This window comes from Lithobates pipiens, unplaced genomic scaffold (assembly GCF_037356315.1).
Source record: "Lithobates pipiens isolate NorthernLeopardFrog02 unplaced genomic scaffold, aLitPip1_a1.2 Scaffold_16, whole genome shotgun sequence".
Taxonomy (NCBI): domain Eukaryota; kingdom Metazoa; phylum Chordata; class Amphibia; order Anura; family Ranidae; genus Lithobates; species Lithobates pipiens.
This window is the reverse complement of record NW_027507748.1, coordinates 602,396,066-602,412,146: the sequence shown is the minus strand read 5'-3', so window position 1 is coordinate 602,412,146 and position 16,081 is coordinate 602,396,066. Positions and strand designations below refer to the sequence as shown.

Sequence of the window (16,081 nt, the reverse complement as noted above, 5' to 3'; positions counted from 1 at the left end):
ATAGTAGGGAACACGCCAAGGTCGGTAACAGAGACAAACGCAGAGCACACGGCAAGCAGGAAACAGGAAGCCAAACACACAATGGTACACAATGGTTGATCAGCCCTGCTGGCTTGCAGTGCACAGGTTAATATAGAGTTCCCCGATAGGGCCTGGGGTGGAGCCATGCTTAGAGGAGAGGTTATAAAAACCACCAGGTGGAAGTGGCTGGCCTCATAGTCAGAACACATGAGGGGAGGTAAGCAACCAGAGGAAGATCACTGCATAACCATGACAATAAATTAATTAAAAATGATTAAACTCATTAATTAGGGATAAAAATATTATTAGAGACTTATTTAATCAAAACAAATTATAGTCCATATAAAGTGTTCAATCCAAAACTGAAGGGATACATGCAAACGTGTCAACGGAATCTCAGTGATAAAATCCAACACACACCCTTTGGAAAGTGCTGTGAAGTATAGCCAATACCGCCACCAATAGGATCTCTGGCCACTTACCAGAACTCTAGGTCCCTGTTAAATGGGACCCAGAAAAGCAATGATTAATCATCAGGGTTGACACACAGGATGGCAGAAATACGGTCACTCACTCTCAGCCGTGGGGTATCAGGCGACAATAAGCCGTTTCACATATGGAAAAGAAAATGCTCACATAGTATAAAAACATTTAAGATTTATTGTTAAAAACGCAGGTATACACTCACATTATCCGGGTTAATACAATGGCCATAAGAACACACACGAGCCGGCCGGCCCTCAACTACCGCCCATTACTTCTGGGACTGGCATAGAATGCAGTGACATCAGAACGCCGCTCCTCCCTATGCATTTTGTCACTCCAAAGACGTGGTCCTGGGATACGGGCGGCGTTCTGATGCACCGCTTAAATATCAACACAGCTAATCCAAGCCTCGGTCTGAGACCCATAAGCCCCACTTCCGCCATCTTGAATATGGGAAAAACCAAAACTAGAAACAGTCACTGCACAAATAGTAGACATGTGCAAAGTAAAATATTTTGTTTCGTAATTTCGTTTTCGTCCGAAAAATTAATTTATTTAGTTACTCCCAAAATTAGTTTTTATTTATTTCATTTTTCATTCAAAAATTGCATTCGTCCGAAAATCCACATGAATTACGGTCAAATCTGTCTTTGAAGGCTTATGATGTCTGTCCAATGTATAAAGAAGATTAGACTGAGCTAGTATATAGCATACTTCATGTGAACTTTAGAACCCTATTAAAGTCTATGGGACTCCAACGTTCAAAATCTAAAGTGCTAATTTTAAAGGCTAATATGCAAGTTACTGTACTAAAAAGTGTTTGGGGATCTGGGTCCCGCCCCAGGGGACATGTATCAATGCAAAAAAAAGTTTTAAAAAAGGCAGTTTTTTTGGGAGCTGTGAGTGATTTTAAAGGACTTTTTTTCCTGCATAAATTATACTTTGTGCAGGGACAGTTCTAAGCACGGGAAACATGCGCCCCTTCACAGGCATACTATAGACACTTAATATTACACTTTTATTGTTTCACTTAAATCATTATTAAAATCACTTCCCCCGAAAAAACTGCCCTTTTTTAAAACTTTTTTTTGTACTGATACATGTTCCTTGGGGCAGGACCCGGGTCCCCAAACACTTTTTAGGACAGTAACTTGCAGAATCTTTTCTCTCTGTCAAATCTTTTTTCTCTGTCGAATATTTTCTCTATATAATCTTGGACTAATAGAGGTAAGGTTAGGTACATTCGACCACAGGTTCTATAGACACAGATTGTTATTGTCAGAGTCACGTCTAATCTCCTATTGTATATCGAATTGTTGTAACAAGGAAACTGAAAATAAAGCATTTATTTATGTCGAATCTTTCGTTTTTCGGATTCTGTGCTTTCGTTATCGTTTGTCCAAACGAAAACGAAAATACCTGAAATTCGGACGAAAATGCATTTGGACGAAAACGAAGGCACATGTCTAACAAATAGTATAAATTAACAAAATTTGAAAAGAGGGGGAAAGTACTTATAACTGCAACCCCATCATATTTACCCGAAGGAGAGGAAAAATAATATACATAGTATATAAAACGGGGTATAATAAAAAAGCCATTTTTTGCCAACACTAATATAACCCCATCATGGGTAATACTAATAAAGGTTAAACCCCTAAAATAAATAGATATCTCTGGATTCAACTAATACACACAGTATCAGTAAAATTACCGAATAAACAGACAGATGTTTACCAGATATTATACAGTATATGGAGAACATCTAAATTACCCCAATACAAAAACCAAGGTAAAATGGCCAAATATAAGGTATACCAAATGTCATCATTACGTAAAAAACATTTGGTTCACTTTATTTAATAATCCCCATATATCCAAATTGGCAGCCAGCTATTTGGGCTTCAGACCAAGTTTACAGCAACAGAAATAATAAAGAAACATTTATTTAAAAAAAAAAAGTCACCTAAATATACTCATAGTAACTCATAGTAACTAGGAGTTATCAATGAAAGAGTTTACATCCACCTCAATATTTAAACCAAAGGGGGTGTGACACTTTAATTTGTGTACCCATGTCATTTCTAATCTAGAGATGCTTTTAACCAGATGGGTACCAATGGTACCCCATCGGTTGGGTTTGCAGGCGGTATTTGAATTTTTGAATCGATCTTCCAATTTGCCTCATGACCAAATTGAGTTTATTACGACGTTGCTTGAGTTGCAGCGACTAATAATTTTTTTTGGTTCGATGGCCGTTTTTTCTGTCAGGATAGGGGTGTCGCTATGGGGGCTAAACCTCTTTATGGCCAAATGGAAGGAGGATGTCGTCTATGCCCAGTCAAGACCTCAGGTGACTTTATGGGCCTATTACATAGACAACATCCTCCTCCTATGGGATGTCAGTGAATTGGATCTCTCTGCCTTTATGGAGGAACTTAATTGTAATGACAGAGGAATTCATTTAACTTATGAGGCCAGCCATGAAAAGATCCAATTTTTAGATCTTACAATTTCCGTAAGTGGCGAACAGTTTGTCACTTCTACTTATTTTAAATCTACTGACAGGAATTCATTTATTCCCAATAACAGTTGCCATCATCCTGCTTGGCTGAGATCAGTACCAAAGAGCCAATTTTTGAGACTTAGGTGCAACTGTACAGAACACAGTGTGTTCTTGGAACAGGCTCAAGTTTTGACTCAGAGATTTGTCGACAAGGGTTAGTCATCGGAGTCCCTTGCAGATATTCTTGATCAGGTTGGACGTACAAACAGACCTGACCTGCTGAGAGAGAAAACAGGAGGCCATAGGAATGAATCCTTCCAAAATCCATTACCAATTATTCATGTCAATATTCTAGAGGTAAACACATTATAAATAAACATTGGCATGTCCTCAAAAATGATTCTGTCCTTAAGTCTGTTTTGCCTGATAGGCCTCAGGCGGTCTTCAGGGGTGCACCAACTTTGAGAGATAAGTTAGCTCCTAATGTCCTGAATCCCCCTATTACAAGACCTACTTTTTTTTACGGAGCTTACTGGTTATTATCAGTGTAGGAAATGCCAGGTCTGTGCCATCAATGGGTGTCGTACTAGAACAAGTACTACCTTTTTTTCAAGTTGTACTTCTAAGACCTATAACATTGAGCCGTTTATTACCTGTGCGACTGAAGGAGTGGTGTACATGCTGCAGTGCCCTTGGGGCCTTCAGTATGTGGGCTGTACCAAACTTCCATTCGGTATCAAAACATTACCTCATGGTACATAACAGGGACCCCCTCCAATACCGTATTTTTGGTTATTGATAAATATAGACCCCATTGGAGGGGTACCCATCTGGTTAGAAGCATCTCTAGATTAGAAATGACATGGGTGCACAAATTAAAGTTTAACACCCCCTTTGGTTTAAATATTGAGGTGGATGTAAACTCTTTCATTAATAACTCCTAGTTACTATGAGTATATTTAGGTGACATTTTTTAAAATAAATGTTTCTGTATTATTTCTGTTGCTGTAAACTTGGTCTGAAGCCCAAATAGCTGACTGCCAATTTGGATATATGGGGATCATTAAATAAAGTGAACCAAATGTTTGTTTACGTAATAATGACATTTGGTACACATTCCTTATATTTGGCCATTTTACCTCGGTTTTTGTATTGGGGTAATTTAGATGTTCTCCATATACTGTATAATATCTGGTAAACATCTGTCTGTTTACTTGGTAATTTTACTTATACTTTGTGTATTAGTTGAATCCAGATATATGTATTTATTTTAGGGGTTTAACCTTATTAGTATTACCCATGATGGGGTTATATTAGTGTTGGCAAAAAATGCTCTTTTATTATACTCCATTTTATATACTATGTATATTATTTTTCCTCTTCTTCGGGTAGATATAATAGGGTTGCAGTTATAAGTACTTTTCCCCTGTTTTAAAATTTTGTTAAATTATACTATTTGTGCAGTGACTGTTTCTAGTTTTGCTTTTTCCCATATTCAAGATGTCGGAAGTGGGGCTTATGGGTCTCAGACCGAGGCTTGGATTAGCTGTGTTGATATTTAAGCAGCGTTTCAGAACGCTGCCCATATCCCATGACCACATCTTTGGAGTTGCAAAACGCGTAGGGAGGAGTGGCATTCTGACATCACAGCATTCTATGCCAGTCCCGGAAGTAACGAGCAGTAGTTGAGGGCTGGCTGGCTCGTGTGTGTTCTTATGGCCATTGTATTATCCGGATAATGTGAGTGTATACCTGCGTTTTTAACATGAAATCTTTAATGTTTTTATGCTATGTGAGCATTTTCTTTTCCATATGTGAAACGGCTTATTGTCGCCTGATACCCCGTGGCTGAGAGTGAGTGACCGTATTTCTGCTTTCCTGTGTGTCAACCCTGATGAGTAACCACTGCGTTTCTTGGTCCCATTTAACAGACCTAGAGTTCTGGTAAGTGGCGAGAGATCCTATTGGTGGCGGTATTGGCTATACTTCACAGCACTTTGCAAAGGGTGTGTGTTGGATTTTATCACTGAGATTCCGTTGACACGTTTGCATGTATCCCTTCAGTTTTGGATTGGACGCTTTATATGGAGCATAATTTGTTTGGATTAAATGAGTCTATAATTTTTTTTATCACTAATGAATTATTATTTAATCATTTTTAATTAATTTAATAATGGAATTTTTTAAGTTGATTTTTTTCACTAATTATGTTGTATGAAATTGTGGTTTTCATTTGGTAGTGTGTCACATTATTATGGGTGTAGGTGGCTTATATTATTTTTAATATTAATGATTTTTTAGATTGGTTTATTGCACAGGTGATTCATTTATTCACTGTTGTGTTATATATCCACTTACTGACCAGCGCACGACAATGTACGTCCTATTTTTGAAGAGGGATATCTCGGTAACGGCAGCAGCTGCTGCCACAACCGAGATATCCATCTCTTCAGGCGCTGGTCGGCTGTACGATAACAGTGGTCTCTGTGGCGGATTCGCCGCGAGATCACGGCTATCGGCGGCGGGAGAGGTGCCACCCCCCCTCCCGCCGCCCTACCGTCGCTTACCGGAGCCGTCGGTAGCGGCGCAGGCGATTGGGTCCTTTCGCTAGCTGGGTATGGAGACGAGTGAGGCTAAGATGGCCCCCACTCGTCTCTATACCATAGGAGGACGGAAGCGACTTCAAAATGTCACTTCCGCCCATACCTCTTAAAGGTATATTTTTTTTAAATGTCATTTTTTCTTTCTTTTTTTTTTGGGAATTTTAAGGACTTTTTGACCCCAGGTCTCATATTTAAGAGGACCTGTCATGCTTTTTTCTATTACAAGGGATATTTACATTTCTTGTAATAGGAATAAAAGTGATCCATTTTTTTTTTTTTTTTTAAAACAGTGTAAAAATAAATAAAATCAATTTAAAATAAATAAGAAAAAAAAAGGTTTTTAAAAACACCCCGTCACGACGAGCTTGCGCACAGAAGCGAGCGCATACGTGAGTAGCGCCCGCATATGAAAACGGTGGTCAAACCACACATGTGAGGTATCGTCGTGATCGGTAGAGAGAGAGCAATAATTCTAGCCCTAGGCCTCCTCTGTAACGCAAAAAATGCAACCTGTAGAATTTTTAAAATGTCGCTTATGGAAATTTTTGAGGCTAAAAGTTTGACGCCATTCCACGAGCGGGCGCAATTTTGAAGCGTGACATGTTGGGTATCAATTTACTTGGCATATCATTATCTTTCACAATATAAAAAAATTGGGCTAATTTTACTGTTGTCTTATTTTTTTTCTTCAAAAAAGTTAATTTTTTTCCGAAAAAAGTGCGCTTGTAAGACTGCTGCGCAAATACGGTGTGAAAAAAAGTATTTCAATGACCGCCATTTTATACTCTAGGGTGTTAGAAAAAAAACAATATAAAATGTTTGGGGGTTCTAAGTAATTTTCTAGCAAAAAAAAACTGTTTTAAACATGTAAACACCAAATCTGAAAAAGAGGCCTGGTCCTTAAGTGGATATACAGTGTATATGTAAGTTATTTGGATTTAAACACAGACATGTCTTCTGCCACTTACTATCTATGGTACACCCCACTCACTACTCTGTAGACCTCATCTAGACTGGATTTTTTTCACTTCAGGGTTCCTAACCCTAACTATGGCTACATCTAGTGGCCAATGTGTTGGTAGGGATACAGACGTGCCCAGTATAGTTCTCCAAATTGGACACTATATGTTGCTATATTTGGTTTTCCAAATCCTATAGTCATAGCCAATATTAGGCAGTGTAGGTCTCTAGGCAAAGGCAAGAGGTCCTCAAAGTATTGAGCTAGGTGTACCACAAATAGTAAGTCCCAGGACTAGGAGGCCTGTGTATAAGTAGTTCAGCAGGAACACGACTTTGAGTTGGTCCTTGGAAGCAAATGCTCAGGTATGCACAGATGTAAGATTTGAGGCTCTAGCTCTCCGAGTTTCCCTCTTGGGGGTGGGGGTGGTTGGGAGCAAGGACAGAGGGGGTGAAGGACAAATGGGACTACTCATACCCCTCTTGCTTACGATGTAGAACTCTGGCAAAACCCCCTAACAATTGTTGGTTGTTCCTCAACTCAGCTCTCATTTCTGTTCTTATCTGTTTGCTAACTAAAGCTGACCAAAGATGGATCAAAGTTTGATTGTACACATCACATGTATAATATCAGGTATACATGTACTGTAGTACATGCACATGTTATAAAAATTGGATTAACTTACATAGGAACTGTTGTTCGAATATGGAAAATTTATTTATTTTTTAAAACATTTGCAAACAAAAATAAAAACTTACAGCACATATTTCAGCCTCTTCTGCTGAATAAGAAGGTATCTAATGTGTGTCCAGAAATTCCAAGACTCTGAATAACTTCTCTTTGCCCTAGAGGGCCACTGCCTTACACCTCTCAAAGATAAAGCTGTATTCAATGCATTTGGTATATTATTACTTACCTCTAAACGAAAGGCTTGTGAGTATCCAAACAAAGATCCTGAATCTTTAGGTTCACTTGCTCCAAGTGGACCAGACATTGCGCGCAAACTGTCAGTACTAGAGCCAAAACAAAAGCCTGCTATATGTTGAACCTTCTCTATCTCCTGTGGTACTGGTGAGTCCTATTATAGAGAAAGCAAACTTTTCAGCTTCATGCGATATAAAAATGATTACTTGATGATTATATCGCTTAAGCATGATTCTGCAGTGTTAACACGTGGATATAAAAATAAAAAAATATACTAATATATATATATATATATATATATATACACAGTGCCTTGCGAAAGTATTCGGCCCCCTTGAACTTTTCAACCTTTTGCCACATTTCAGGCTTCAAACATAAAGATATAACATTTTTATTTTTTGTGAAGAATCACCAACAAGTGGGACACAATTGTGAAGTGGAACGAAATCTATTGGATTTTTGAAACTTTTTTAACTAATAAAAAAATTAGGGCTGGGAAAATTAAAGATGAATTCCTTGATTAATTGTTAATTTTTTTGATCGATCAAAGTTTTTTTGATCGATCAAAAAATTTAACGAAAAATTTTTTTTTTATTCTTTTGATTGGTACTCACCTCTCCGCCGTCTTCCGGGTCTTCAGGGAGTTCCGTCTGCTAACAAAGGGAAGGGGGGAGGAGTCCGGCGATGTCACCGGACTCCTCCCCCCTTCCCTTTGTTAGCAGCCTGGACAGTGATGGTAAATAAGGATGTGGTTAACTGGGATCATTCAGTGAGCTAAGTGTAGGCAAATTTGATAACCTCCATTTTTAACATTCTTGTAAAAAAAACAAACAAAATGTAAACACTCTGGTATGTCTGTGTGACTGGCTAAAGTGATGCCTACTTGCCTACTATAAAGTGACTGATAGTCAATATACTAGATATGTTTTATAATTAAAGTTTAACTTTCTATGTTTTTCTTAAAGTTTAATAAAAAAAAACTACTTACGCCAGTGCTACAGTTTGAATTTTAAATGTATTTGTGTGAACTGTGAAGTTAAGTCATAGATTGTGGAAACTAACTAGTGTCGGGTGATTGTGTATAGTGTAGACCACATTTACCACTGACTAATGCAGAGCTGCAATGCAAGGAGATCAGCTAAAAGTAGTTGGATCTGTATGTGCGTTATAATTAATCAAAATTAGTTGATTAATAGATTAAAAAAAAAAGAAGATTAATCGAACACGAAAATTTTAATCAGTAACAGCCCTAAAAAAATGAAAAGTGGGGCGTGCAAAATTTTTCGGCCCCCTTGCGTTAATACTTTGTAGAGCCACCTTTTGCTGCGATTACAGCTGCAAGTCGCTTGGGGTATGTCTCTATCAGTTTTGCACATCGAGAGACTGAAATTCTTGCCCATTCTTCCTTGCAAAACAGCTCGAGCTCAGTGAGGTTGGATGGAGAGCGTTTGTGAACAGCAGTTTTCAGCTCATTCCACAGATTCTCGATTGGATTCAGGTCTGGACTTTGACTTGGCCATTCTAACACCTGGATACGTTTATTTGTGAACCATTCCTTTGTAGATTTTGCTGTATGTTTGGGATCATTGTCTTGTTGGAAGATAAATCTCCGTCCCAGTTTCAGGTCTTTTGCAGACTCCAACAGGTTTTCATCCAGAATGGTCCTGTATTTGGCTGCATCCATCTTCCCCTCAATTTTAACCATCTTCCCTGTCCCTGCTGAAGAAAAGCAGGCCCAAACCATGATGCTGCCACCACCATGTTTGACAGTGGGGACGGTGTGTTGAGGGTGATGAGCTGTGTTGCTTTTACGCCAAACATATCGTTTTGCATTGTGGGCAAAAAGTTCGATTTTGGTTTCATCTGACCAGAGCACCTTCTTCCACATGTTTGGTGTGTCTCCCAGATGGCTTGTGGCAAACTTTAGACAAGACTTTTTATGGATATCTTTGAGCATTGGCTTTCTTCTTGCCACTCTTAGCATAAAGGCCAGATTTGTGCAGTGTACGACTGATTGTTGTCCTATGGAAAGATTCTCCCACCTCAGCTGTAGTTCTCTCCAGTTCATCCAGAGTGATCATGGGCCTCTTGGCTGCATCTCTGATCAGTCTTCTCCTTGTCTGAGCTGAAAGGTCTTGGTAGATTTGCAGTGGTCTGATACTCCATTCCATTTCAAAATGATTGCTTGCACAGTGCTCCTTGGGATGTTTAAAGCTTGGGAAATCTTTTTGTATCCAAATACGGCTTTAAACTTCCCAACAACAGTATTACGGACCTGCCTGGTGTGTTCCTTGGTCTTCATGATGGTCTCTGCACTTTCAACAGAACCCTGAGACTATTACAGAGCAGGTGCATTTATACAGAGACTTGATTACACACAGGTGGATTCTATTTATCACCATCAGTCATTTAGGACAACATTGGATCATTCAGAGATCCTCGCTGAACTTCTGGAGTGAGTTTGCTGCACTGAAAGTAAAGGGGCCGAATAATTTTGCACGCGCCACTTTTCAGTTTTTTATTTGCTAAAAAAGTTTAAATTATCCGATAGATTTCGTTCCACTTCACAATTGTGTCCCACTTGTTGGTGATTCTTCACAAAAAATAAAAATTGTATATCTTTATGTTTGAAGCCTGAAATGTGGCAAAAGGTTGAAAAGTTCAAGGGGGCCGAATACTTTCGCAAGGCACTGTGTGTATTATATATATATATATATATATATATATATATATATATATATATATATATATATATATATATATATATATATATATATATCATACCAATTGTCCCAGATATGGGATACTGTTGCACATGGGTAGATCAACCCCTTTTTTTTTTTTTTTATTTACAGGCTAGTTACAAGCTCTTACTGCAGTGGTATATGGTATCAACCAGGCTAGCAAAATTTACCAAAACACCTCTCATTGTGGTTTACAGGGCTGTGGTTTAGCTGGCATTTCGGTGCATGTGTTGTGGGACACAGATCAAAAGATTCCGGACAAGGATGTAGCAATTGATTTATGCAGTCTTGAGAAACAGCATCACCAACAATCCATGAGACATTGCTTAATCCTAAAGCTGATTCGTGCTCTGTCAACCCATTTAAGTTGATATATTTTATTTTTACAGCTGCCAAGCAAACCTCTGCTAGAAGATGGAAATCAGGGATGCCAACCACTGCACAGGTCAAATAAAACATGTCATAGTATTTGGTCAATTAAAAATTAACTGTTATTTTGCATGACAAAGTAGAGAAATGTGTGATCAAAATTACCCATTGTGGTCTCTCTATCTGGCTTCTAGCTATCACTGAGGGGTCTACCCCATGGGCGTGGGATAGTCCCTGGCCCAGCTCCAACCCAATATTGGTTCCCTTCTACTCCTTTTTTTTCTTCTTTTTTCTTTTCTAACTTTTTACATGGCGTTTTATCTATGTTTCACAAGGCTCCTTATCTGTTATGGGGTTCTTTAAACCCCCTTTCATGGAGCAATGTACCTTTTTGAAGCTATATGTGTTACATTTATGCTCCCCTTACTTTTTGGGGGGCTTGACTCCCTTACATTATGTGCCTTTTTGATGTGGGGCTCACACACTTGCTTCCCATCATTGGGTGGAAAAATGGTTGTCACCTGTTTTTTTTTTGTGGACCGGTAAATAGTTTATAAGTTATAGTTGCCTCGGATATCGGACTAGTCAAAAAGAGGTTACTTTGATACAGTTAGCTGGCTAGGAATGTGTATTGGCTTTCTCATGGCTATATGCAGGTTCAAAACTTTCTCTCCCTGGTTTCTTTCTATCCTGGGAGGCCATCCGGGAAACACACAATGCACTGCTAAGGGAACACTACCGCTTCCTTCAATTGAAACACTGGATTGCTGCCCTGAGTCTACTTACCCATTTCAAAATACTTTTTTTGAACATGCATGTCAGCACGACCCTGTGGCCCCTGGCATCCTCTCAGCTTTTTATGTATCTCTGAATGGACGCCCGACATCAGTATCTCTCTCCTAAATGGACCAATGGGGAAGGGACCTCCAGTCTCCCATAGACCTAGAAGACTGAAGTAAGGCCTGAAAAATAGTGGCCAAATGCTCCTTTAATAAAAATACACTAGAAACAGCATATAAGGTCCTATTCTGATGGTATTGGGTACCGACCTGTGCATCCCATGCCTTCCCAGGGAGTAGTGACAGCTGTTTCTGCAACTGTGGACTTTGGGGGGGGGGGGGGATGTCATACATATTTGGTGGTCTTGCCCAAGACTATTGGGGCTCTGGTCCAGGGTTTTTGGCTTACTTCAGACCCTTTTCCATCTCACTATTCTTAAGGATGCCAAGTTAACCCTATTGGGTTATATGCCCAACAGCAAAAGCTAGCCCCATACCTCTTCATTGCAGCTAAGCGGTCCATAGCTCAAGCCTGGAAGACCTAACTCATGGCTTTCCAGGGGGTGAAGACATGAATGACCGCTATGATACTTCAGGAACGAATGTCAAGTATTGTGAATGACTCTCGCGCTAAATTTCTCAAAATTTGAGAACTGTGGATCTCTTATAAGTTTCCCTCACTCCAATGGTCCTGTTTGGGTCTTGTATGATTTCTACCTGTGGGGCTCCCAAGTCCAGTTATCCCCCTCCCTCACCCCTTTCTCCCTCTTTCTTATCTATGACTCTTTCTTCTTGTTATTTTGCTCTCCTTGCCTTCTCTCTATTTTCTCACTATTATTGTATATGCTGTCGCCTCCTATGGAGAGGGAAGGTTGCAGTAGAAGAGCCTCCTCTCTGGTGATGATATGTAGAGTTTGGGGACATGGCCTTTTCTACAGACTTTATTCTCCTGGCAATATCCCCTATACTCACTTTTATTAAGTATAATTATGAACATTATTGTTCCTTGGTATTGTTTACTCATTTTCTAGCTCCTGCATGGATGATTAACAAGCTTGTTTATGAACCTCTCGTTTCCAAAAAATCCAATAAATATATTGAAACAGAATGTGCATTTTAATATATGTGAACTAAATATTGTTGGTTTTATGCAAAAAGTTTGCTAGAAATATGTAAGCCCTTGTACACACGGTCGGAGATTCCGACAACCAAATCCGTCGGAGTAATTCCGACGGATTAATTCCGGAAAAGGTCCGGAAGTGATGTTGCATACACACGGTCGGACTAAATTGTCGGAAAATCCAATGGTACATAATGTGATGGCGTTATTTCGTTACGACGGGGCTACGTTCAGGCTAGTAGCCAATAGCTTTGGTCTAGGAATTTGATCTGAGCATGCGTGGCACTTTGTCCGTCGGAGTAGGCTACACATGATCGGAGTATGTCCGATAGGAGCATTTTGTCCGAAAATTTTACCGGCAAGTTGGAAAACTTGGTCCGTCAGGTATTCCGACGGAAACAGTCCGATGCAGACCACACACAGTCGGAATATTCGACAAAACAGTCCGATCGAACACATTCCGTCGGAATCTCCGACCATGTGTACAAGGGCTAAGAGTGTACAGCAGTGTGGAAAAGGTTAATTTAGTATTTTCAGTGTTAGCTTGTAGTCACACCTCTTTTAGCACCCAATATGTTAGATATATGTATGTAAGTTATTTGGATTTGAACACAGATGTTTTCTGCCATTTACTATCTATGGTACACCCCACTTGCTACTCTGGAGACCTCAAGTGGCTACATCTAGACTACCTATTTTTTACTACAGGGCTCTTAACCCCAACTTTGGCCACTATATGTTGCTATAGTTGGTTTTCCGAACCCTATAGTCATAGTGAACAGTAGGCAGTTTAGGGCTCTAGACAGAGGCAAGACGTCCTCAGAGCAGTGAGTTAGGTGTACCATATATAGTATGTCCCAGCCCTTCCCCTGCCAGTGTGAGGATAGAAGGCCTGTGTATCAGTGGTTTAGCAGGAACATGACTTTGAGTTGGTCCTTGGAAGCAAATGCTTACCCTGTTTCCCCTAAAATAAGACCTAGTGTGATTGTCTGTGATAGCTGCAATAAAAGCCCTACCCCCCAAATAAGCCCTAGTTAAAGTCCTTGTAGGTCTTCTTTTCAGGGTAGGGCTTATTTTTGAGGAAACAGAGTAGGACTTATTTGGGTGGTAGGGCTTATATTGCAGCCAACACCGACAATCACGCTAGGTCTTATTTTAGGGGAAACAGGGTAGGTATGCACTGATGTAAGATTTGAGGTTCTAGCTCTAGGAGTGGGGATTGGGAGCAAGGTCAGAGGGGTGCAGGATTAGAAGAACTAATGGTACTTCTTACACCCTTTTGCTTGGGATGTACCTTAACTCTCATCACTTCTCTTATCTGATTGCAGCTAAGAGTGGATCAACATTTGGCTGATTCAGCAGAGACTGTCTGTATTAAAACCTATCTTTGGTCCTTCCCGATTAACAGAGGTTGATCTAATGATCGACTTTCATTGAACGGGAAAGTTAGAAAATTTTAATTTGATCAGCAGCTTCAGCCAATTGATTGCAGCGCTGATCAGCTGGAGTAACCACTGCCAGAAAACAATAGCACAGTGGGGAAGATTCCTAATAAAACAAAAATGCTTTTACTGCAAAGCACTAAATCGGTCCCATGCAGTAATTTTTATCAACCACTTGGTGTATCCAGTCTCCCAGGCTGAAAGGCAACTAACTTCAACCCACTTTATGTGATCCTAGACTTTTATGAAACCATGACCGTATTTCTGCCATCCTGTGTGTCAACCCTGATGAGTAATCATTACGTTTCTGGGTCCCATTTACAGGGACCTAGAGTTCTGGTAAGCGGCCAGCGATTCTATTGGTGGCAGTATTGGCTATACTTCACAGCACTTTCCAAAGGGTGTGTGTTGGATTTTATCACTGAGATTCCGTTGACACGTTTGCATGTATCCCTTCAGTTTTGGATTGGACACTTTATATGGACTATAATTTGTTTGGATTAAATAAATCTATTTTTTTATCACTAATTCATTAGTTTAATAATTTTTAATGAATTTATTAATGGAATTTTTTAAGTTGATTTTTTTTCATTAATTATCATGTTGTATGAAATTGTGGTTTTCATTTGGTAGTTTGTCACATTATTATGGGTGTAGGTGGCTTATATTATTTTTAATATTAATGATTTTTTTAGATTGGTTTATTGCACAGGTGATTAATTTATTCACTTTAGTAATCAATTAAATAAAAAAAATATTTTTCTTCATCTCTTAGCGCAGGGGTAGGGAACCTATGGCTTGCGAGCCAGATGTGGCTCTTTTGATGGCTGCATCTGGCTCTCACCTCTCAGATGTGGCTCTTTTGATGGCTGCATCTGGCTCTCACCTCTCACCCGCCTCAACTGCTCATGGATCTGCCTGCCTGTGTAGTGGTAAGCAAGCAGGCAATCGTAGGGGAGATGTGGATATTACAGTGGGGGAGATGATGTGGATATTACAGTTATAATTGAAATTAGCCAATTAATCGATTAAAAAAAATAGCTTTAAACATATTATATGGCTCTTGGGGAATTACATTTTAAAATATGTGGCGTTCATGGCTCTCTCAGCCAAAAAGGTTCCCTACCCCTGTCTTAGCACAATCACTAGGTATAACCAGTCTCCCAGGTTGAATAATAAGTAGCTTCATTCTATACTATGTCTCTTCTGCAACAAAACACTGCATACCTGTTCAGAAACGACTTTCTAGAGTCTGTAGCTCTCTTCTAGCCCTTTCTGTTTATGTCATATTGGCTCTATATGTTCATTAAAGTATACCATACTAAGTATAGGTTTGCTAGTTTGCAGAGTAGATTTGTGACTGGTCAGAAAGGTATTACTTTGGCACAGTTAGCTGACTTGAATGTGTTTTGTAATATATGTGAAGTACCGTAAATATCGCTGGTTTTATGCAAAAAGTTTGCTAGAAATATGTACGGATGTACAGCAGTGTACAAAAGGTTTATTTAAAATTTTCGGTGTAGTCACACCCCTTTTAGCACCTGATGTGTTATATATACAGTGTATATGTAAGTTATTTGGATTTAAACACAGACATGTCTTCTGCCACTATCTATGGTACACCCCACTCACTACTCTGTAGACCTCATCTAGACTGGCTTTTTTTCACTTCAGGGTTCCTAACCCTAACTATGGCTACATCTAGTAGCCAATGTGTTTGGTAGGGATACAGACGTGCCCAGTATAGTAATCCAAATTGGACACTATATGTTGCTATAGTTGGTTTTCCAAATCCTATAGTCATAGCCAATATTAGGCAGTGTAGTTCTCTAGGCAAAAGCAAGAAGTCCTCAAAGTATTGAGCTAGGTGTACCACAAATAGTAAGTCCCAGCCCTGCCTTTGCCAGTGTGAAGCATCTTGGACAGGAGGCCTGTGTATAAGTAGTTCAGCAGGAACACGACTTTGAGTTGGTCCTTGGAAGCAAATGCTCAGGTATGCACAGATGTAAGATTTGAGGCTTTAGCTCTCTGAGTTTCCCTCTTAGGGGTGGGGGTGGTTGGGAGCAAGGACAGAGGGGGTGAAGGACGAATGGGACTACTCATACCCCTCTTGCTTACGATGTAGAACT

General features: G+C 39.6%; 1 protein-coding gene across 8 annotated transcripts in view; it reads right to left on the bottom strand.

Annotated features, from left to right (window-relative positions):
• Positions 1-16,081, bottom strand: part of PARP4 (poly(ADP-ribose) polymerase family member 4) — a 716,724-nt gene that overhangs the window by 84,103 nt on the left and 616,540 nt on the right. For all 8 annotated transcript variants that reach the window (XM_077483981.1, XM_077483982.1, XM_077483983.1 and 5 more), the window contains one exon: positions 7,491-7,652. In XM_077483981.1, coding sequence (XP_077340107.1) covers positions 7,491-7,652 — 162 coding nt within the window. The remainder of the gene's footprint in view (positions 1-7,490; positions 7,653-16,081) is intronic.